The 24,715-nt window shown below is 39.6% G+C and overlaps 1 protein-coding gene across 1 annotated transcript in view; it reads left to right on the plus strand.

Moving 5' to 3' along the window:
• Positions 1 to 24,715, plus strand: part of LOC126457068 (mediator of RNA polymerase II transcription subunit 14) — a 183,043-nt gene that overhangs the window by 47,485 nt on the left and 110,843 nt on the right. Inside the window, exons 7-9 of the mRNA XM_050093067.1 lie at positions 7,903 to 8,039; positions 8,526 to 8,629; positions 20,608 to 20,725. Of these exons, the coding sequence (XP_049949024.1) occupies positions 7,903 to 8,039; positions 8,526 to 8,629; positions 20,608 to 20,725 (359 nt within the window). The remainder of the gene's footprint in view (positions 1 to 7,902; positions 8,040 to 8,525; positions 8,630 to 20,607; positions 20,726 to 24,715) is intronic.

Below are 24,715 nucleotides of genomic sequence, written 5' to 3' on the forward strand. Positions count from 1 at the left end.
AATGCGTATACACAACAAATACTGCTTCGACCCAGATAACTGGGATCACATTGTGAACAAGAGGCCAAGCACAGATCTTGGTAGTGTTGTTCAGTTTACACCTGGAGGTGACAGTGACACAGTGATGTCAGCAATAACATTTGTTTATTGTGTTGAGTGGACAGAGTTATAAGTGTCTTCAGAGTGGTAGTTGGTGGCTGGGCGTAAGCACACATGCTGTGAAGAATTGCTGCAATGCCTTGTCAGCGACAAGCCACATGCTGTGCTTGTGGCAGTGTAGGAAAAGGAGCAGTCACCAACCAAATATTCCACAATACAGTGCGGCTCCTACCACAGCATTTTCGAAGACAGCCTGTTGTCTGCTCAGGTGGAGATAACTGACTGTGACCCAGGATGTCAGCTGTCATGGAGAATAGAACGCAATCATCCCCCATGGATCAACCATGACTGCAGCAGATCTGAATGAGCAGGTCAGAAGCATGTGGGAATGCGACCTGCCTGGTCCGAATGGAGATGGCAGCTTGTAAATCATCTGCGATGACTCATAGCGGAGGAGGACTGGCCGTACACCAGTGTTCTTATGCGCAGTGACCCAATAGACAGCAAAAGCATACCACAGCTGTGGTATACATCAGGTTAGTTGCTTCTCGGTGTTGAAGTCAGTAAGCAGGTAGCAGATAGGTCATCATTGATCAGCTTGTTGTGGTTTCACTGAAATTCAACAACTGTCATTCTCTCTGGTTCTAGTGTCAAAGACAGAATGACTGGACAACTGAACATATCTTTGAAATCTAAAAGCCTCATTATTTAAAGGTCCAAGCCTACGCCTATGGCACGATGGCTCTGTATGTGTGAGTACATTTGCCCTTATTTATTGATCTCATTAGTTTTCCTTTCCTCTTTGTGGCAATTCAATAATAATTAAGTGTTGCCCAGCTTAGGTCTTTCTGATTATGTTTGACTTTGCAGTGGCTCCCTGGCATTGAAATTATGTATTGTCATTTCACAGTGTCTTGTTATATAGCAGTGCGATGTTTGTGTTTGTGCCTTCTTCACTCTGAAGTTGTGTGGCAATGCTCCCCTCATACCCTGATGTTTGTTACATCGGTGGTATGCCTTGTTGACATTGTGATTGACACACCAGCCCGAAGTTACCCTTCTCTGTTCTGAACTTGCCTGGTTGAATCTTTTTAAAAGTTTTAAATATGCACAGTAAAATTATTCTACTGTACATCACTCCTCCTATTTCAAAAAATTCATCCCAAAATTTGCCTTTGTTTATCTGCAGCAGTGTCGTAGATCTACTTAGATAATTGTACATCATGCCCATTACGCCAACTTTTTGCTTGTGAGAGCTGGCTCACGGGGACTTCCACTTTTTTCCTATTCTGTGCCATTATCCTTAAGGTTTGGTTTACTGAACGCTTTCTACAGTTATACCACATTATCTCTCTCTCTCTCTCTCTCTCTCTCTCTCTCTCTCTCTCCTTTCTCTCTCTCTCTCTTTTTTTTTTTTTTAAATACATGTTCCACTAATTTTAGACTAAGATAATTAGTCTACGTTTTTCGGGTTATGTTAGTTAACCATTCAACAAATAATTGATGTGTTGATGTGTCTGGAGAGTGGGTACTACGATATCTGAGACAAAAGTGGAGTACGCAAATTGCTGTCAAAGGACATGGCAAGACTAGTGGTCGTAATGCTTAATGTCTCCACGTTTCTGCATCAGTTCTTTTGATCTAGCTGAATATGTTGCAAAATTTGCCCTTTTTTTTTCTTCAATACCACCACTTTATTTTTTTATCGGTTACTCCACTGTTTTGCCCGATATCCTTAATTGTCCAAAAGAACAACATTAACACAGAATACAGTAGTTTTCAGGTTTTCTCTCTTCTAATTATCACTTCTTATTCCCTGTCTAAGGTGAATGAGTAAATGGCGACCCACATTTTTCTTTGTATTAGTTTTATTTCTACTGGGTATTACGTTATTTAATTGCTATTTAAATTGATTTTATTTATGGTAGTTTGAAATGTAGTATTTTGTATTCATTATTTATTGTTATTTATTTATCAACTTTCTAATTGTTCAAAATAAGGACAAAAGCTTTTACTCCTCCTTTGATTGCTGTTCTCTGACTTGTTTACAGCTCTCAGATTTGTCCTGCAGCTTGTTATTTGTTACTCCAGATCTTGGGATTATGACTGTTACATTCCATTGCTGTTCTGCTCTTGTATCTTCCCTGAGTTGTGTGTGAATTATCTATCTTTGATCTCTACACTACTGTCAACTTTCTTGGAGAATGGCTATTCCAGCAAGGATATAGATTGAGCACTTCGTTCTAGGCAGAGAATCAGGAGCAACGATGAATAACAGTCGCCCAATGGCAAGGTTTTTCTTCTGTTCATTAGTAAGGCCACAGATCGTATTGGGAAAGTGTTAAGCAAGTATGGGGTGGAAACTATTTACAGACCCACCAGAAAATAAAAGAATATTTAAGATCGGCAAAAGATGCATGACACCCTTTGGCTACATTGGAGGTGTATAAAATTCCTTGTAGTTGTGGACAAGTTTATATCGGCACCACAAAGAGAAGTGTGAACACCCGTCTTGTTGAACTTAAGAGGAATTGCTGACCGCGGAACATGGATAAATCAGCCGTAGCAGAACATGTTTACCAGGAAGGTAATCATGAAATAAAATTCAGCGAGATGAGCGTCATATCTTAAACCTCGCATTATTAGGGACGCAGAAGAAAACCAGAACAGCAAGAAATAAAAGCAGTCTTGTGGCATACAGAAGGAAGTAAAAGTGCTCTTAACCTATCACCAACAGACATTCTGCAAAACTCCGATCTTGCAATTCTAACAGAATCCTTCCAGATAGACAACTGGCAACATAAAGATTTCTACAATTTCTAATGGCAAAGAAGGGAGAAAGAGGACGACACATGGGAGGAATATCTATACTGCTGAAACCCTGGATGATGCCCACAAAAACAAATCATAAAACAAGAAAATAGTATGCTAGTAGAAGCAGCAGACATAAATACAGTGGCAGCCTATTTTAAACCACACGCAAATGCTGTAGAAATAATTGACGAAATAGTCACACTCATCAAAGAATACGACAGCAAACCCACCATTATTGTTGGCGATCTCAACTGCAGAATAGATACGGAGAACTATAAAACAAGACTAGTCATTGAAACCCTAGAAGAAGATGGTTTCACCCTACACAACAATAGACCTACATATATATATGCCACAATGGGAAAAGCACCATTGATATTGCATTAACAAGAGGTGAAATAAAAGGAAGTATTCAACCAACATGGCATGACTCCATCACTCCTGTATGAAAGCACATTCCAATGAAGAACAAAATAAATAATGTCACATCACTGCCAGCAAGAAAGACCCACCAAATCACACACAGAAAAATAGATAAAGAAAAATTAACAAACCAGCAAGAACAAATAACACAAATAGAAACTTAAATAGAGGAAGGAGACCTTGAAAAAGCAACAGACAAAATAGAAGACCTCCTAAAAAATTCAGTGATACAAACAAACCCAAAAACAGGGACGACAAAAAGATGGTTCAATGCTGAATACTACAGCAAAAGGAACACTGTTCTAAGAACGCTCCACAGATTAAGAAAGCAGCACGATGAGGAAACATACAAACTGTATGCAGAAGAGAGGAGTATCTACAAAAAACTAATAGAAGAGAAGAAAAAAGAATACCTAGAAAGAGAGGCAAAAAGAGAAGCGGATGAAGCAGAGAAAGACCCATACATAGCAAAAAGACCAAGAAAACTGGCTCATACACCAAATACAGACACGAAGAAATGGGAAGACCACTTCAGTAAGATACTGAACAAACGAGGAACCAAACACCCCCGAAGAAAGAGAAACAGCATCAAACTAAGGAAAAAAACAATGTAGGAGAACCTCTAAAAGAAGAAGAAGTAAAAGAAGTAATAAAAGCACTGAAGAACAAGAAGGCAGCAGGACCCAATAATCTATATAATGAACATATAAAAGATGCAAAAGAGGCCCTCCAACACATATGGATCAAACTATTCAACAAATGCTTGGAACTTAGAGGAATTCTGACCCATTGGAGACACTCGACAATAAAAGTTCTCTACAAAGATAGAGGAGACCCAACGGACCCACACAAGTACAGAGGCATAGCCCTGGAAAATACTCAGTTCAAGATGTTTTCAGAGATAATTACGCAAAAAATCAAAGCCTTTGTGGACAGTCATCTCCCAGAACGACAACTGGGCTTAAGATCTGGAAGATCAACACTTAAGGCAGTCAGGCTTCTTCTAAACAACATCGACGAAGCGCTACAAAAGAAACAAATGTTTCACACAGTGTTCATAGACTTTACCAAAACCTTTGACCTACTGGAAAGAGATCTCATAGTCTGAAAATTGGAAAACACAATGGGAGAAGATAGCGTATGGGCAAGAGTAATCAAGTCAATGCTCGAATACATCTTAATCACAATATCAGACAACCTCTCTTTTTCGAACCTCATTCTGCAATCAAACGGAGTCTTACAGGGTGACCCAATGAGCCCTTTGCTGTACATTCTTGTCACTGAAGACGTACAGCAAATTGGAGAAAATGAAGATGATGTACACGTATACAGAAGCTGCAGGAAATCATTGAGAAAATAGGCAAATGGTGCAGTGAACACAAATTACACATAAACATAACAAAGACGGAAATGGTGATTTTTCAGAAAAGGAGGCAAAACACCCAAGAATGCGGAAATCCACATCAGAGGACAAAAAATAAAAGTCTCATCAGACCTTAAATACCTAGGGGTGACATTGCAACCAACAGCCAAATGTTTCACAAAACATACAACAGAACGTGCAGCCCAAGCAATAATAGCAATACAGGACATCAAAAACATCCGCCTACTCAGTCTAGTAATGGCCATGAAATTATTCAACACAAAAATCTTGCCAATCCTGGCCTATAGGTTGGAGGTTATATGGGACCACATGATAGAAAAAAATCTAGAAGCACTAGAAAAGGTAAAATCAACTTACTTAAAAAGAGCACAAGGTCTCACAAAGACAACAAGATCTAGACTAGTGTACCTGCTAGCGAGAGAGACAATCGTAATTGAAGACATCAAACTTCAATATATGATGCCACACACCAGGGCTTCCAGAAATCAACTGAAGATCATGGAGGACAAACGAGAAAAAGTATAGCTGGAGTTCTATGGCACCGAAGCAATGACGAACTGCTCATGGACAGCACCAAACTTCGAACTGTGACATGTTGTAACTACACTCCTGGAAATTGAAATAAGAACACCGTGAATTCATTGTCCCAGGAAGGGGAAACTTTATTGACACATTCCTGGGGTCAGATACATCACATGATCACACTGACAGAACCACAGGCACATATACACAGGCAACAGAGCATGCACAATGTCGGCACTAGTACAGTGTATATCCACCTTTCGCAGCAATGCAGGCTGCTATTCTCCCATGGAGATGATCGTAGAGATGCTGGATGTAGTCCTGTGGAACGGCTTGCCATGCCATTTCCACCTGGTGCCTCAGTCGGACCAGCGTTCGTGCTGTACGTGCAGACCGCGTGAGACGACGCTTCATCCAGTCCCAAACATGCTCAATGGGGGACAGATCCGGAGATCTTGCTGGCCAGGGTAGTTGACATACACCTTCTAGAGCACGTTGGGTGGCATGGGATACATGCGGACGTGCATTGTCCTGTTGGAACAGCAAGTTCCCTTGCCGGTGTAGGAATGGTAGAACGATGGGTTCGATGACGGTTTGGATGTACCGTGCACTATTCAGTGTCCCCTCGACGATCACCAGTGGTGTACGGCCAGTGTAGGAAATCGCTCCCCACACCATGATGCCGGGTGTTGGCCCTGTGTGCCTCGGTCGTATGCAGTCCTGATTGTGGCGCTCACCTGCACGGCGCCAAACACGCATACGACCATCATTGGCACCAAGGCAGAAGCGACTCTCATCGCTGAAGACAACACGTCTCCATTCGTCCCTCCATTCACGCCTGTCGCGACACCACTGGAGGCGGGCTGCACGATGTTGGGGCGTGAGCGGAAGACGGCCTAACGGTGTGCGGGACCGTAGCCCAGCTTCATGGAGACGGTTGCGAATGGTCCTCGCCGATACCCCAGGAGCAACAGTGTCCCTAATTTGCTGGGAAGTGGCGGTCCGGTCCCCTACGGCACTGCGTAGGATCCTACGGTCTTGGCGTGCATCCGTGCGTCGCTGCAGTCCGGTTCCAGGTCGACGGGCACGTGCACCTTCCGCCGACCACTGGCGACAACATCGATGTACTGTGGAGACCTCACGCCCCACGTGTTGAGCAATTCGGCGGTACGTCCACCCGGCCTCCTGCATGCCCACTATACGCCCTCGCTCAAAGTCCGTCAACTGCACATACGGTTCACGTCCACGCTGTCGCGGCATGCTACCAGTGTTAAAGACTGCGATGGAGCTCCGTATGCCACGGCAAACTGGCTGACACTGACGGCGGCGGTGCACAAATGCTGCGCAGCTAGCGCCATTCGACGGCCAACACCGCGGTTCCTGGTGTGTCCGCTGTGCCGTGCGTGTGATCATTGCTTGTACAGCCCTCTCGCAGTGTCCGGAGCAAGTATGGTGGGTCTGACACACCGGTGTCAATGTGTTCTTTTTTCCATTTCCAGGAGTGTAGATTTTCTATTCACAGCTTTCATCATCTAATTTGCAAAAACAAAACTTATCAAGACCCAATCACAACATGTGTATGTGAACTGTTTAAAGAAGCCTGTGAATGATATCCCATAGAACTGTGCAGTAAAAGAGTGAAATCGATAAATGAATATGCAAAAATTTAAAATGTTAAGCAAAGTAACTGTATCTGGCTATTTGGCTGCAATTTTATTAAATAAAGTATGGGCACGTGTATAGAGAGACTATTGAGATTGAGAAACACTGTAATTTTAACAGGAAAGACGAAGGTGTTAAACTGGATAAAATTTGGATGTCAGCGTTGCACCGGAAGTGTGACAATCGATTACTTTCAATCGAAATTGTTGACATTACCAGAGACAGTCTCATAGCTGACGCCACGTGTTGGACATGGCGCCCTCTGTACTGCCTGTATAATCAGCGCTTCTCTGAGTTCTCTTTGCAGTTCGCCGCTTTACCTCAGGGGATGTCTCCTGCTGTCGGAGACGAAACGTCAGGGGGGAGTTTTATACATCGAACATGGCCTATCAGCCCGGAAGTTTTACGTGAAAACAATACTGGCCGTGAAAGCATACACTGTAATATCTTTGATCTGTTATGTTATTATTAATTCTCCTTTTTCTCTGTGGAGAGAATCTTCTCTTTCTTTATATTGAGCCCATTTAATGGCCGTGTATCTGTTGCAAATCCTTCCTGCTTGTTTTACCTTCTTTTAGTACTCTTATTTTTTGAATTATACCTGTTCTTTTATCCCTTCCACCTAACGTGATTTAGTTTTTGATACTTTTTTTCTAAATTAATTTCATGGTTTTTCAGTCTTTTCAACTCAGTACACCCAACTTATTCCTGTCTTATCTCTTATTATTAATAATTTAGTCTTATATTATCATGAGTAGTACTGCTGATTTTTTTCTGCTGTGATTACACAGAGTTTTGGCTGCGGTGGAATACTTTTATCATCTGTTCCTACATTGTTTCATTTCGTAGATAGCAGGCTGCTCATGAAATTATTCTGAATGCTGTTTTCCTATTTTTAACTTTTATTATAATCTCATATGAATATTTTGTTCATATACAATATATTCTGTGCAGTATTAAGTGAATGATTCTCATATTCTTAATTTGTTATATTGCAGAGGGAAAGGCACTAGTTCATTCATTACAAATACAATATATCCATCAGTTAATACAGTCAAGACTTGTGGATAATCCACAACCATTGCATGAAGTGTACAATTGTTTGCATCATTTCTGCCAAAGCCTTCAATTGGAGGTACGTATTCCGTGCTTGAAACATATTGGATATTTTTTGATTATCACTGAATAATGTTTCTCTAAACAAATGACTTTCATTTGAATATTAAACAACAATTTTTCAGGTTTCACTCTGCATTTGCAATTTTATATTGTTCTCCCCTTTCCCTTGTAATATAGACATTATATTAGCACTTTTTTTCAGCAAAATATGAAACTGACATGTTTTAAGTGGTACTGTGCTAACTCCCATAGCTATACATGTACAGCTAAGTATAGTAACAGGTTTCATGATTGTAGTTATTTATTTGTTTGTGAATAATAGCAGGAAGTGGTTTATGTACTTCCAAGGTATATGCTTTAGCTTTATTTGGTGACAAAAAAATTTGGTCTTTTCTCTTATTTACATTTGCTAGCATTGTGCATATTTTTGTATAAATATAGAATTGGTATACTAATCATCTTAACCAGTGTGATAATATTTTCTCATTATATCATGTCCTAGGTGCTGTATTCTCAGACCCTGAGATTGTGCCGTGATCGTTTAGATGATCATATTCATGTTGATGAGTACACACCTGGAAAGTGCTTATCCATTTCCTATTGGAGGTATGTTATAAACTTCTGCTTTGACTGGAAATAATTGTCATTTTATGGCAAAGTGAAAAGTATAATGGTAACTCCTCATATATTTTACTATAATGTTTATGGACGTGTGTTACTATGGAACATTGTTTTCCACTGTAGAAGAACAAAAAGGTTTTATTAATTTTTTGTGAGAAAAGGAAGTTAAACAGTCAAAAATCTGTTGCAGAATGAAAGCTCAATATGAAGACACCTGATCATGTAAATGAAGAGAATATGAATGTATTGAAACTTCCATTAAGAAAAGACAGTGTTGATGCAAGCGGTAGAATGTAAGACCAGTATGCATACAAACTGAGATAGTGAAACAGGAGATCGATCAGCAGAGCTGTATTGAAAGGTGCATCATTGTTGATGACATTACTACAAAGTTGAACTGTAGTCCTTGACCTGCAAACAGTATCCATTTTGATCTCAATTATATCAGCTTGTTTAACCTATGGGTACTAATATGATTGCTCAATTATGTCAAGCAGACAAGATTTCAGTCACATTTAGACCATTACATTCAATATGCATTTCTTAATTGAATTGTGCTGGGAGATGAGTTGTAGAGAACAACATTTACTCATCAGGAAGTGAGCCACATCTCAGTGGAGCGGATGCACACATTGTATCCAATCAAGAAATAAATGAGAGTGCTGGCATCTACTGGAAATGTCATGCTAGCAATTGTTTAGGGTGTAAGGGATCCTATTGTAGCATGTCCAGGATAAGGGGCAAATTGTGATAATTTGTTGCTACAGTAATCTGCTACTAATAATTAAAGTTTTCTGAACGATAAAAACGTGGGACTTTATTTCACAGGTAGTACTCCATGACAACACGTGCCTTCATATGGCTGTGCATACCAAAGATATATTAGGAAACTAACATTTGAGATGTTGAAATGTCCTCTATAGAGCCTGGGCTTGGTGCCATCAGCTATTCTCTTGTTCAGACTTTAAAAGATTGGAATCATGCTTTGTCGTCATCATTATTATTCTTATGTGTATGAGCATATTCAAATTTGATGACAGTTTCACTGTACATGTTATACGAGAGTTGGAACTTAAATAGTGGCAACTATTTATTCACAACCGATAAAAAAAAGTTATCTCTTTGCACCTGTTCCTGTCTGTCAAAGTAGTCACCAGTGTTTTGTAGAACCTGTTGCCAGTGATGTGGAAGGTGTAGTATACCGTTAGCAGAGCCTGTTCTGTTGATTGTGCGAATGGAGCAGTCTACTGCCTGTTGAATCTCTGGAACAGTTCTGAAACGAATACCACGAAGTGGTTCCTTCATCTTTGGAATCAAATCAAAGTCACAAGGACTTAGGTCCATGGAGGATGGTGGATGGTACAATACTTCCCAGTCCCATAGACCGAACAGAGCAGCCTCTGCTTGCACTGTGTGCGCCCATGCATTGTCATGCAAAATGATGGGTGGGTTGTGCAGAAAGTGTCGCCGCTTCTTTCGCAAAGCTGGTTGCAGGTGATGCTCCAAAAATGAACAGTAATACTGTGCAATGACAGTCTGCCTTGGAGGAATGTAATGCGTTAGGATAATACCATCACAGTCGTACGTGAGAATCACCATAACTTTAGACTGCTTCATTTGCGCCATCAACAGAACAGGCTCTGCTAATGGTATACTACGCTTTCCACATCGCTGGCAACGGGTTCTACACAATGCTGGTGACTACTTTGAAGGACAGTAACAGGTGCAAAGATCTATCTCTTTTGTATCGGTTGTGAATAAATAGTTGCCACTATTTAAGTTCCAACCCTCTTATAATGAGTACTGACCATATTGAGGAATAAAATAACAAATTGTTTTATTAGTATTGTTGTTATAAAAAAAAACTGCGAAGTTCCAGAGGTAATGAAAGTGTGAATTCAGCTTCAGAATTTATTAGAGCTTAGTAATTTATCTTGCAAACAAATTGAATTCCACTTAATACATACACTGTCAATAAGAAGTGTGTTATGTGGAGTGAACATGGACACCAATTAGCAATCACTTTTTTGCTGATAGAATTTATGTTCTTTTACTCAAAAGTTTCTGTAGCAAGAGCCAATTGCACCTTGCAATAACATTTATAAGAGATCTTCTTTTCTGTGTGATTTGTGACATTTGTACTGATTTTTCTAACTTACAGGGAAGAAAGGAAAAATTAATACATTGGATTTTTTCTTTATTAGTGCTGCTATTGGTACCACCCCGTCATTGTATAAATGCCTGTATTTATGTGATTGAGTCACGGCTTAGTAGGTTTAGATTCAATCATAATTGTATCATACTATAAGGCACAAACAACAGCAGGACCACAATGAAGAAAAGTTTATTTTTATTCCATATACAAGCAAATAACATTCGAAAGCATAGACAAAAACACAGTAACAACCATGTACTGATAAAGCAGTTGCTGACAATAAGTATTAACATAATATGAGAAAGGCTGATGCTGGGTGCCGTGCTGTGTGCACGAGTCATGTGGCCCACCGCAGCTGTCCCGTAGTGCCCGACTCGTGTAGATGTTGTGGGTGGAATATTAAAAGTGTAGTATGTTGGCGGCCTGGTGCTGCAGTATGTATCCAAATATTACGTGCGGGGTTGTAGCAACTCTCTCTCCTTGGGAAAACGTACTCTACCGATGTGGGCATCAGGGCAAAGTAAGGGCAGGGGCTCCACTGCCATGTACCGTAAAAGAGGAGCGGTGACCAGGGTGCTGGCAACATCTCAATGTCCAGTCTCTCAATGTGGTGGAACTGCACTGATGGTGAAGGCAACGGCTGCTCGGTAAGGGGTGCGAGAGTCGGAGCACCCGAAGGCATTGGCCCGGCTGATGGTGGAATCACTGGTTGTAGCAAAGCATCATGGGAAAGCCCGGCTGCAGGCAGCTGAGGCTGAACCCCTCAGGTGGCAACATCCACAAGGAAGGCGGGTCCCTCCCACAGTGGAGACACTCCGTGAGATCAGGACAGTTGCTGAAGGAGTAGAAGAGTTGGCAGACCTGCAGCCCTTGTCATGTCATAAGGATGCAGCTGGACATGGTGGTGCACCACCAGCCCATCACTGATGTGCACTATGCAGAGGGGGTACCTTGGCATCTATGGACCGTGACGTGAATCCACTTAGGTTAGCACCTGAAACCCTGAGCCCAGACAGCTGAACCAGAAGCACATCTCAACAAGGGCCATGCCGACGAGCATTGGTGGGGCGACATGAGCAGATGTAGGGACTTGCTACCAGTTCCCCACTGCCAAGAACTTGTAGGAACTCATGAAGTGTGCCAGGCATCATCCGTGGAGGAGTCCACGACATACTTCTTCATTTGAACCTTGAATGTGCGTACAAGACATTCCGCTTTGCCGTTACATTTGGGTGGGGGCTGGAGGCAAAGAAGAGCACTCACATGGAGACTGCCTTGATGGGCACAAGAACTGTGGAACTCCTGAGACACAAACTGTGGGCCATTAACCATCACAAGTGTGTAAGGCAATCCTTCAATATAAAAAATTATGGAGAAGTGTGAATCATAGTCACAGCTGATGTTAGAGGCCAGATGATAACGTATGGAAATATAGTGAAAACACTGACAACTAACAACCAGGAAGAATTTAGGAAACGTCCTGCGAAATCAACGTGGATGCATTCCCACAAACACTATGGTGCGGGTCACAGAGAGAGCGTCAACTGCGGCATCCTGTAGGTAGCACACAGAACAGCCCGCAACAAGATGTATAATGTCACTGTCAATGCCAGGCCAACACATGTACCCACAGGCCAGTAACTTGAATGCAAGACCCTGTAATCTTACCTTCCTCACACATCATTATTAAATTTCTTAGTGTCTTCATTAGTTTCAAAAGCTTCAAGAGGCATAAGATATACAAAAGAAAAACTTTTTATTCATCTTCATTTTCTCTTGTTGTTGGCTTCAATTCTTGCGTCTAGGGGTACATTCTTGCAGCTGAAATTTTGATTTAATGTTGCGGGTTCCTGATGATTAAATAACTGATGAAGATTTGCCTGTATATTTCTTGAATTTTATTCTTTGTCGCATTTTTCAATATCACACCGGTTTTACAATTTCCACTTAATATTCCAAATTACATTGTCATTGTCAATCTTTTAAATACCTCTGTCTCCATCAGAGGCCTGCCCAATACTACTTACATTCTGTGGTACTCACAATATTCCAAAGAGTTTACAAAGCAAAAGAGTTTACATACTTTCTTGACAATAGTGGAATCATCACCAAGCTATATCATTATTTTATCAGTGAATCCAGAAATAAATTGTAATAATTAGCTTTAGATTGTGCAATTAATAATATGAATTTTAAGTATGCCAGATATTTCCAAAAGAAAAATAATTGTAGCTGTATCAATTGTAACAACCTAATCTCTTTTTATACATTTTAGTCTTAAATATAATCCATCATATACAAAATCACGTGAAATTCTTTCAATGAAACAGCTGAGAATGGTCACCTGTACAAGAATCGACACACACACCTGATACCATGTATACTGTCGATTCTTGTATAGGTGACCATTCTCGACTGTTTCACTGAAAGAATTTTTCGTATGATTTTGTATATGGTGGACTATATTTCAGACTAAAATGTCATCGCTAAGAGAATACCACCATCAAATACTGTAAAGTAGTGAAGGAAGGCAAAATAATTACTCAAAGGATTAGAAGCCCAGGCCTCCAGCCTGTCTGGCCTAACATGTTGAATGAAGTGAACAACTTGATGCAAAATCGGGTCGGCAGTGACAGCAGCTGCAATCCAGGAGCACGCCGTAAACTGCACATTGCGCCTCAACATCTGAGTGTAAACAAAGGACTTCATCCTGATCAAAAGTGCGATCCGGCTCTTTGGAAGCCGGGACAGCGCATTGGCATTGGCATGTGGTGTGATGTGGACCAAAAGTGTATTTCACAGTTGTAGTGAGACAGAAACAAGGCCTAATGCTGGAGGTGATTTGATGTGTTTTTGGGCAACAAAGCAGAAGGATTAAACAACGAAACCAAGGGCATGTGGTCAGTAATGAGATGGAACATAGACCTATACAAGAACACATGAGATTTGGTGTGGACATAGGTGATATCAAGTGCTTCCTTTTCAACTTGGGCGTAGCACTGCTGAATGGAGTTTAGCATTTTTGACACATAAGCTATGGGATGTTTGGAACCGTCCACATATCGAAGACCGAGAATGACCCTTGAGTCCATTCTGAGAGGCGTCCGTAGCTAAAACCAGGTGGTGACCAGGATGGAAAGTAGCCAAACAGATTACAGTGTAATAATATAATAGAGGGAAACATTCCACGTGGGGAAAAATATATCTAAAAACAAAGATGATGTGACTTACCAAACGAAAGCGCTGGCAGGTCGATAGACACACAAACAAACACAAACATACACACAAAATTCAAGCTTTCGCAACAAACTGTTGCCTCATCAGGCAACAGTTTGTTGCGAAAGCTTGAATTTTGTGTGTATGTTTGTGTTTGTTTGTGTGTCTATCGACCTGCCAGCGCTTTCGTTTGGTGAGTCACATCATCTTTGTTTTTAGATATAGATTACAGTGTGATTTAGACAAAAAGCATAAACACGTGCTTACGGGCTGGCGTCCCCTGAAAAGGAACATTCTTTTGGAGCAGCTCATGGAGGGGGTGGGCCAGTGTTACTGCACTCACAAATTTATAAATTTGTGATAGCAGTTTTACCTAAAAATGCTTGAAATACTTCGACATTTGTATGATGAGGCAGAGGTGCAACTGCAGTGCCATGATGACATAAAGGCATAACACCATACCAAGAAACCTCAAAAACCAAACACACAATGGATAGCCGAAAAACATGTGACTTAGCCAAGTTGTATTCCAACCCTATTGTATGTAAGACCATGAACAAGGTGTGCAAGTTATGTAAATGCTCATCTGTGGATGCACCCATCGTGATGATGTCATGGAGATAGTTGATGCACCCCGGAACAGACAATGTTAGTTCCAAAAAAAGGCTGAAAAATCACAGGGACACCAATCACACTGAATGGGAGGCTAGGATTTTGGTACAACTCGAAGAACTTGTTAATCACAAGGAGCCGTTTAAAATCCTCATCCAATCATACCTGTAAATAGGCTTCAGGTGAATCAATTTTGCCGAAAAACTGGCCCCCTGTGAGTTTAACCAGTAACTCATCCTATGTGGGCCACAAAATTAGTGGCACAACCTAACCTGCCCGAGAAAAGAGCTAAGAACTCAGAACACAGAGAATCTAACTGCTGGTAAGGGACCTGGTCGGAAACGAGGCGTTTGTTATCTGAAAATGGAAAAAACAAAGGCATTCAGCATCATCTTCTGTTGTAATTCAACAAACACCAAATAACCTGAGACAATTTCCCAAATCCTCTTAAATTTGGAGGTCAGTGAAGTAACAGCCGCATCCTTGTCCACTTGTATTCTGAGCACTTTGTCCATCACTCACACTTCGACAAAACAGTTTGTTACGTACGCACTGGAGACACACAATTAACGTCCATGTCTACAGGAGGGGGCTAGGAACGGCTCACTGAACACTATATGTCCTTTTTCCCACAGTTATTACAGGTTACCCAGTGCTCAGGGCATGTGGCCTTGTCATGTTGCGTGAAATAGTAAGGGCAAGATGGGAGCATGGAGCACTGCTATTGCTGTGTTGGTTGTTTAGCACATTGCTGTCCTGTGCAGTATGGGGGCTATGCTTGTACAGCTGCCACATTGTTCTCCCTCTGATAACAGGAACAACCACCAGGAATAGGAGCCACCAAGGTGTTGTCACACAGAGCCTCAATATGGTCACCAGTAGTGCAAGATACCTCGATAGATTGAGCAATATTTAATGCTTAAGCCAAAGATGGATTCTCACACTGTCGTCCACACTGATGCTCTTTCTTGTCAGAAACCAACTGAATGATGCATTCACAGATGATAGAAGCAGCATAGGAATCATGGTGAACATCAGTAAGGAACTGACATTTGTGACTAAGGCTGTGGAGTTCGGTTGCCCAAGCTTGGTAGGACTGGTGACCCTCTCTACTGCACTGCAATGTCATGCATGTGTTTATGGTGATGGTGATAATTCAACAACAGCTTACTCATTTCGTTGAACAAAAGTAATGCAGATTGCTGGAGCAGGGCTATCGGCCACAACAAATGGTAGATCCAAGGAGAAATCGGAGAAACGAAGGAGGTCTTATGCTTGTTTGCATCAGTGACACCAACAGAAAGGGAATGTTGCCAAAGCCACTTCTCATAAGCCTCCCAGTCTTTAGCTGCATCATTGTAAGGAGGAAAGCATGGTGGGTACGTTGAAGGTGTGGAAGCCTGCAAGGTCAATGTGGTGAAGTTCATGATAGTAACTGTAAGAACCTACTACTGCTCAAGGAGAGATTGGAGCACTGCCTCCATGAACAAAAGAACTGAAGGAACAGTGAGATAGACTGAGCATGTGGAAGTGAACACCACACTCATAGCCAATTGTATCGTACTGTAAGATGTAAACAACAGCACGGCGACAATGAATGGAAGTTTAATCTTCTTTGTCAAACAACCGGACAACAGCTGAGAACATAGGCACAAACATAGAAACACTCCAGGCACTGATACAGGCAATTGCTGACAATAAGTATGTACACAAGAAAATGAGTGCCTGCTGCACTGGATTTATAAAGAGTGGGGATTTGGTAGGTGGTGCGACAGATTCAGTGCCATGTGCACAAGTTGTGTGTCCCACTGTATGTGGCCTCTAGGGGCTGGCATGTACAGATGCTGTTAGCGAAATATTTGAAGCGTAGCATGCCAGTAGCCTGAAGTTCCAGTGTGTATCCAAGTATTACATACAGGGTTATAACAATGGCCATCTACAGTCGCATAATAATGATAGAGTCCTTCTGACTAGGCTTAAATCTTTGCAAATACAGTTTTTAAATATATTTTCTCAAGTATTTTAGATATGTTGTTAGCAAATGGTAATGACACTCTTACCCCACCCATGGGGAATATGAGAAGCGGTCCTTTGTAATCTGCGATGTAGCACTTTATATTTATTTTTGGTACATGCTACAGTGTAAATCTCAATTCTGAGTTGCATTTTACATGACAATCTTCAGCACTTGTCACATATTCGGGAACTTTATTAATTGCTGTTCTGAAAAATGCAGTCATTTTCCTATGAGTTTGCAGCAGTCAATCTACATCAAATAGGGTAAAATGTCATAATATTCAAGAAAATTAAGAAACACCTAATCTAGAGTACACAATGGAATGTCACAAAACTCAGAGGCTTTTGCATACTCAACTTTTTCGTATGCAGTGCAGCTTTTACAATATTATGTACCTATTCATGTAGAGTCCTACTATCTCATTAATTTCAAAAATTTAATGCAGTGCTTTTCTGTCATGATGATGCTTGGTCATTAGTCTCTTCAAAAGATATCTCAGTTGGGTGTCTGTAATATAACAGACTCATGCTGCTCATAGGGCAAGGTTTAAATTCAAATACGTGGTAATAATTGGTATTAAGTGTCAAGGTAAAGTACCTATGAAGATCCCTGTATTTGGTTTGTATTTTGAACACAATCTTCTAAAAATGTTTTATCCTCTCATGGAACTCATCTTTATCCATTTTCATTAAATGTGTGACACTGGTCATTTAGCTGCTGACAAACATTTATGCTTTCCATCTATTTGAAAGTTGAAACAGAACCTTTACAGGAAGCATGTTCACCAATAATCATGCTGTGTAACAACTTTCCCAACTATATCATAGGAATTTATCAGTCTGACCTTGTAATACTTAAAGAAAGTATGAATTCCAGCGATGAGCCAAACAATTGTGACCACTGCCCACTGCAAAATTGAACGCCACCTGACGGCATTGCAGGCACATCGTGTGGTAAGAAAAATACAGGAGTGGGTTTAGTGCAACAGAAGGGGTATTACCTGTATCTTCCAACTGGGAGGTTATTCTGAGCTATGTAGAGGGTACACCTCCAGCATTGTTGCTACAAAGAAAACCTCAGAAAATCTTGGTCAGAGCTGTGGATATTAACACCTTCGTTTCACTGTGCTGTGCACAACATTTGTCATCTTAAGGACGTTGGTTGAAATGGACAGTCAGTCACGACGACATAAAAGTAGATTTGTGACCTTTCTGTCCATGTTTGGGCCGTGTACCTTGTGTATTCTATTGTTGGCTAAACCATGATGTACTCATTTTGGTGAACTTTAAACAACCACCACCCCATATGTGGTTCTTCACATCTCCTCTTCACCACTCCAACTGGCAGGAGACAGTGAGTGATTGTGGAAGTGGAAGGCTGTGCCCAATGATCTGACTGCATTTGCTGACCCTCACATATGCTCCCTCTTGACCATTGTTACTGAAAGGGGCAATTGCTTGCCTGGAACCATCATACCAGAGTCCTCTGCAATGTCTGTTGTTTGGCTAGCTTTTGAACAATTGCTTCCATTATTTGATGTCTCTTATATTATATTTCTTCCAGTAATACAAGTTTTCCATAACATGATTGAGAGAATCAATTTTTATTCCTCTGATTAGCTAAATAATGTAGCCTACTTATCTATATTTAACCAATTGCTTCCAGTGCCAAGATAAATGCTTGGGCACTGGTTTCCTGGTCCTAAAAATGTATCACCATATACGATGCAATAAGATAAATTGTTCCCCTGTAGCCTTTATAAAGTTGTGTATTTCAGTGGAAGATTTTACTTTTTAATATTTCAGATTACTTCTGTTTACATATCTGTGAGGCTATATTTTTCTCCTAAGGTTATTAGTTATTCTCTGAAGCTCCTAAATAATTATGCATATTCAGTAGTGATTCCTTAGAGATAATATTTGGCTGTGCTATGTATGATTCAAGATGCACTGACTTGTGAAGTTTAAGCAGTGGTCACACCATCCACTGAAACTATTTTAGGATTTAGTTAAATATGAAGCTTTTTATTGGTAAAACATGTAATTTAAAATTCTGAACATGTCAAAATATAATTCCTTTTAATACTAAAGAATGCTCTAAAAGTATCAAAATATACAGTTTTTATAAACATGACGCATCCATTTTTCCTTCCTTATTATTATTTATACCACTTTTAAAACTAACTAACTTTTTCTTTCACAATCATTGTTACATTTATCTTTATAATGATTACCTGTTTTGTTCAAATTCCGAGCAACTTAACGTTTATTGTAATTGCAGAGCAGTGGATCTGAAGATGTTTAGATGTGTCTGAAGACGTTCAGATGCAAATGCAATGCATGTGAATGTGTTCAGACTTTGAATGAAAGCAGTAATCATTTTAAAGACAAAGGCAGCGTTAGATTGCATTAAAATTTGTTGAGTAATTAATTCATTTGTTGCTCATTTCTCTCAACTTGTCAGGCTTTCATAAATTTTCATTATACCATTTGGTGCAGTGTTTGGTTGCATATAGAAGTCAGTTTCATAGTTCACTAGAAAATGCCTTCAATATAAAACTGAATTTGGTCATGGAGTAAAAGAAAAAACTTTTAGGAACTGGGATGTTATACATCCATCTAGTTAATAGTCATTCACAATAGTATTTAGTAAGGCTCTGAATTTGAATTCAGAAGTAACGGGGTTCGAATCCCCTTCCTTCATTTATTAGTTTATTTAAATTTGTTATTTACCTCTTACTCACATAGTCATGGATTTACTCTTTAGTTTTTTTAAAACTTAAAAAGACTACTACTCCATCATTTGCACCACACTGAAGCAGTTATTCCTCTGCCTGTCATAACGTTGGTATCATTGAAATACTGAACTCTTTTAACAGTTCTTTCTGCGAGACATGACATTGTATCAAACCAAATTCGCTTGACTTAATGCTTAAAAAATTAAACTGGATTTGTTGTTCAAGACAATCACAGGTGACCACTTTCAAGTCCACCTAGCAATTGTCTTCTGACCATTGCATAATAAAACACACATCATTATTGAAATCTACCATTGTGTAACAAATTGTAACGAGAAAAGACAGCCATTTATTTGTGAAGAAAAGGGGGCACCAGAAGACATGAATATTATATTCTTGTTAAAGTATTAACAATATTGCATGGTAAAAGTAAATTTAATATACAAGAAATTATAAAAGAAAGAACCAAACTACACTATTGTTGTAGTTCATAACCTGAAGAAGCCACTAAAATGTGAGGCCACATGGAAGAGATGTATTTATGTTAAAATCTTTATATATGATTTATGTCTGCACAGCAAAATTATTGTTAATTTCTTATAGGAGCAAGCAACCTATTTGTAAAAGCAGCAACAGTGAAACTAACTTCTTTGTAAATCTCATTCACTCTTACAGCTATTTCTCCCTGATTAAAACTATATTTACCATGTAATAATTTTTATACATCAACTGTGATATAAATACTAAATTACTTATTTTGATGTCATTCTGATTGGCATCATTCGAGTGCTTTTTTCCTTGCAGGTAAATAGGTAGAATGAACATTGTCATGTGATTTATGATATATGTACTTTACACATCACTGCTTAATGTAATAATGAGGTACAGTTTGGTACATATTATTTTCCTTCTTGATATATAACAGTATAATTTCCATTAGAATGTTTTTAAAAAGTAAGTTGTAAGGGTGATGTGTGTTCTATTTTTTTTTACGGATCTGAAGAAGAATCTTAAATGCTGTTATAATTTACCATTATCTTTGGTTACACCATGATTGTGTCCAATAATAAGTAAGTTTCTTAATTCTCCCCTTTTTTTCCCGACAAGTAATGTGTTCCTTTAATTATAGCAAGTGAATAACATTATTACATTATTTTGTTCAGCTAATCATGGATTTTATGCCTTGAAAAGGCATTGAACATTTGTTATCTTCTTTGTTGTTACAGGGAACTGACATGCAAAGATCCTCGATCAGAGCTCGGCTACCGTCTAACAGTACAGGTCGATACACACGATCCAGCTAGACCTCTCACTGTAGTGCACCTTCCATCTCTGGGAAACAAGGTATAGTGCAAGCCTCTGTTGTCTTTATAAATATTTTTCTCTTGAGAGGTCATGTAGAATGCATGGCATTTATTTCCTCATTTTGAATTCCTACCACACATCTTGTGGCACATTTGTACAGGTTTGATGTGCCACAGAAGTAGTATACAATGTTTACAAGATTGAAGAGTAAAATGTTGTTTTTAAATGTATTGAAATCTATTGACTAGTTTTGCTTTAGATGCATGAAGGTGATATGAAACTTCATTACAGAAAAAAATTCCTTTTTAATAAATCTCTGGGGACCCAAATATTTTTTCCTTAAATAGGGGTTTTCTGTAAATGGGGGTTTTGGCAGAGTACATGGAATGAGTGACCCAGAATCATAATTTGACCATGTTTAGATGAGAAAAGTGCTATTTAATTACAAAATTAACAATATCCTGTGCTGCATATTTAAAAGAAGTAAATGTATAATTATTACACTTCTCACAGTACATGGCCTTTATTTTACTGTATCTTTATATCCAAGTCTTGCTTGTTTTGTCCTTCCAGCATATTGTAGTGAAAGAAGGACTGCTGTGCTCCAAGAGTGGGCAGGTGACACCGCTCTTAGCAAAACACTTGAGGAAACGATATATTGCACTCAGAGAAGATTTTTGAACACTCGCGCTGTCTACACTGAAGAATGTTCTGTTCTGTTGCGGGATATTACAGAGTTCCACATCCTGCTAAGAGGAAACACATTGTATCTATTAATCAAATTATCTGCCAACCTAATTTCAGTTTCCTCTTTATAAACATTGTTCCAAAAACTGTAAGTGTTGGCAACTATCACAGTTTCGTCAAATTTCATTCCATGTCCCATGTTTAAGCAATGTTCTGCTACCACTGATTTTTCCGGCTGTTGTAGCCTCGTATGGTGGTGATGTTCCATGCACCTGTCCTCAACTGTGCAAATTGAACGGCTGATGTAAGCCTTCCCACATTGACATTCGTGTCAATATGCCATTCTTCCTAAGCCCCATATCATTTTTCACAGAACCAAGTAGTGCCCTAATCTTTTAAGGTGGACGGAACACACTCTTGATGTTAAAACTTCTTAACATTCTTCCGTATACAGTGTGTCCCCAGCATAAGGAATAAAGGCCACAGATTTATGCTATTCTTCGTGCACCTCCCGGGATAGTCCAAACACCATATCCCAAATTTTTTAGCTGGATAGATAGAAAATCTACTCACCCACAGTTCTGGGTGACTTTCCTGAAATCTACCCATTTTCCTAGACCTCTCCAGTCCTTTTCTTCATCTCTCTTCCTTCCGCTTCAACCCTTCTGCCTGAAGGAGGAGCCACTGGCTCCAAAAGCTTTCCAATTGCAACCGTTTTTTTGTTTGTGTGTTCTGCTGCTGCTTGGCGAGTAGATTTTTCCTCTATCCGGTTAAATAAAACTCCATAGTCCGAAGAATCATTTTCCTTAAAAACAGACACAAAATGGGCAATTTCTTGGGTTAAACTATCCTTCTCAGAAATAGCGTATGCTCTGTGTACCGGAGTCCTAAGGATGCCACTGCATTGGTATAGTGGCTGGGAACTCTTAGCATACAGATACCGATCAGTGTGCTTTGGCTTTTAGTGAACACTGTATCCCAAAGTGATGCTATGAACTTTCAAGAGACGGAGAACAGTATATGTAAAGATTTGAGGTAAGGGTTGTGACGAAGCAAGTTGGGATGTAGTTTTGCCATCTGCCTCCTTAAAATTCATTTTTTCATGTCTGACTAATTACCATTAATATACATGAGTATAATCAACATTTTCATAAAAGAGAAAGGTTGGCCCTCAGTTTTAAAGAATATAGCACCAGATCTAATTTCATTCTTAGTTTTGTGTATGTCAGAAATTTCCTAATTTATTTTGACTATTCCTAGTTAATAATTTTGTTAGAGGATGAAATCCGTGATTGTTTCGTAACTTAAATTTTATTGTTGACATTTAAACAAATATAAGTTCTGTACTAATTGTAAGCGTTTGGAAAAACAACTAATAGGATTCTTAAAGTATTTATTTGGCTCTATTTGAAAACATGTTAGTAAGGCCAGCCCTTAATTAATTCCAAAGTAATTACCGTTTCTGTCCAAAGTATTGTTTGCATTACTATATCTGTTAGTTTCATCATTTAAACAAATAATTCAGCCTAACTCCTGTAGTAGAAGAAACTTTTAAAAAGATGGAATTTTTTGATGTATTCAGTTAATTTAATGAGTTAAATTTTAATTGCAATTTCTGTAAATTAAACATCAAACAATGTGTAGTTTCAGTGCCTATTATTGTGATGATATATAAGGGCACTGGTGTTGGTTAGAACAACCACATTGCATCAACGTAACTGTGAAATAAGTGTAACACAATTAGGCTGTGTGTTAAAACGATGACAGTGTCTGTTCCATATATACCTTTTTATTCTTAAAGAACTGTGAACTGTGTGGTTAGGTTTTTACTGCTCATAGATGTTCAACAGTAAACTATTGTAGTAGTATATGGATGTTTGTCTGCAACCTATTAATGAGGCTTATCGGAAGTTAAACATTAATTAACTGGTTATATAACTGTAATATTGGGGGGGGGGGGGGGGGGGGGGGGGGGTTGTGGCTAGTGAAAGTAAAGAACTGTGAAACCCAACTGTTCAAATGTCAGCTACACCATTTACTGTAGTCAGTGTTGAGCTTCCACCCTACATTTTTCAGTGAGTATCAGAACGCAGTACATCAACAATGAAGAAATAAAGCAGACAGATGTCACAGGGTCCCTGGTCTGGCAATGACCTAGTCAAAAGTTGTAAGCATAAATCGTTCTGATACCCCTTGACACGAAATACATCTACCTAGACTGTTCTTGCTAAGATTGTAGGGTAAGAAACTTTTCAGAGGTGGTATAGTATGGACTAAAACATGAAAAAAAAAACTGTTAAACTTGGGCTCTAAAATAGATACCTTAAGAGCTATGAGTACTTGTTCATCTCTGTTATTGTGAAACACATCTCTTCTACTGAACAAGTGGCCATAACTCTTTAAGAGTATGTTAGAGGCCATGTTCATGGACTTTTTTTTTTCTTTCTTCGTTGCTCCATACTACCTCCTGCAAAGATTTGGAAACCAGTAGAACTTGCAATAGATGAGACGTGTTTCACAGTAAAATGAACAATTGCTCATGCCTCTTAAGCTATGCACTGTACAGCTGGTCTATATTAACACCTCTGAAAGTTGCCTACCCTGTAATCTTAAGGTCTGGCCTCACAGAACACAGTCTGTGACCTTGAGTTGCAACGGCCAGGCCACATTGTTGAAATGCATGTCGTTGCATAGTGTCAGTCTCACGGAGGGCAGTGTTGCCACCACAGCGACTGGCCAGCCACTACTGCGAGCTCCAGTCTGTCTAAAAATACAGATTCGCCATTGCAGGCAGCAGCTGTGAGCATGTACAGCCACATTTTTTGCTGTGTTCTCACACCAACAGGTACAGCTGAGCCAGTAGTGGCAGCAGGCAGGTTTGTCATATCGGTGTGCTTGCAGTGCACTCTGTGAAAATCACACAAACAGGAAGACTTATCGAACAGCTGAGGAAGTATAACTTCTTGTATGACACAGGTGATGCAGATTATAAGAACATTTTGAAGAAGGCTGAAGCATATAGGAATATAGCTGCTAAACTGGTTCAGAATGGTAAATATTTTTGCAAAAAGTTTAATTTTCACCCATGCAATAAGTTACATAAAATGAAGTACAGTATGCTGTTAAGCACTGGATATTACATCTTAAAGCATCTGAAAGATATTACAGCAAGTATGTAAGCAACTGTGTGATCAAAATGGAAAGCAAGACATAGAAAATTGAACTTCATGTAAGACAATTACATGTCCCATTCAAACGAAAATTAATTGTCTAGCCTCATATGGTGTACCCGATGTCAAAACAAATTATTTCCATGCTTGTTTCTAACACTAACAACCGAAT

This window comes from Schistocerca serialis, chromosome 2 (genome assembly GCF_023864345.2).
Source record: "Schistocerca serialis cubense isolate TAMUIC-IGC-003099 chromosome 2, iqSchSeri2.2, whole genome shotgun sequence".
Classification (NCBI taxonomy): Eukaryota; Metazoa; Arthropoda; class Insecta; order Orthoptera; family Acrididae; genus Schistocerca; species Schistocerca serialis.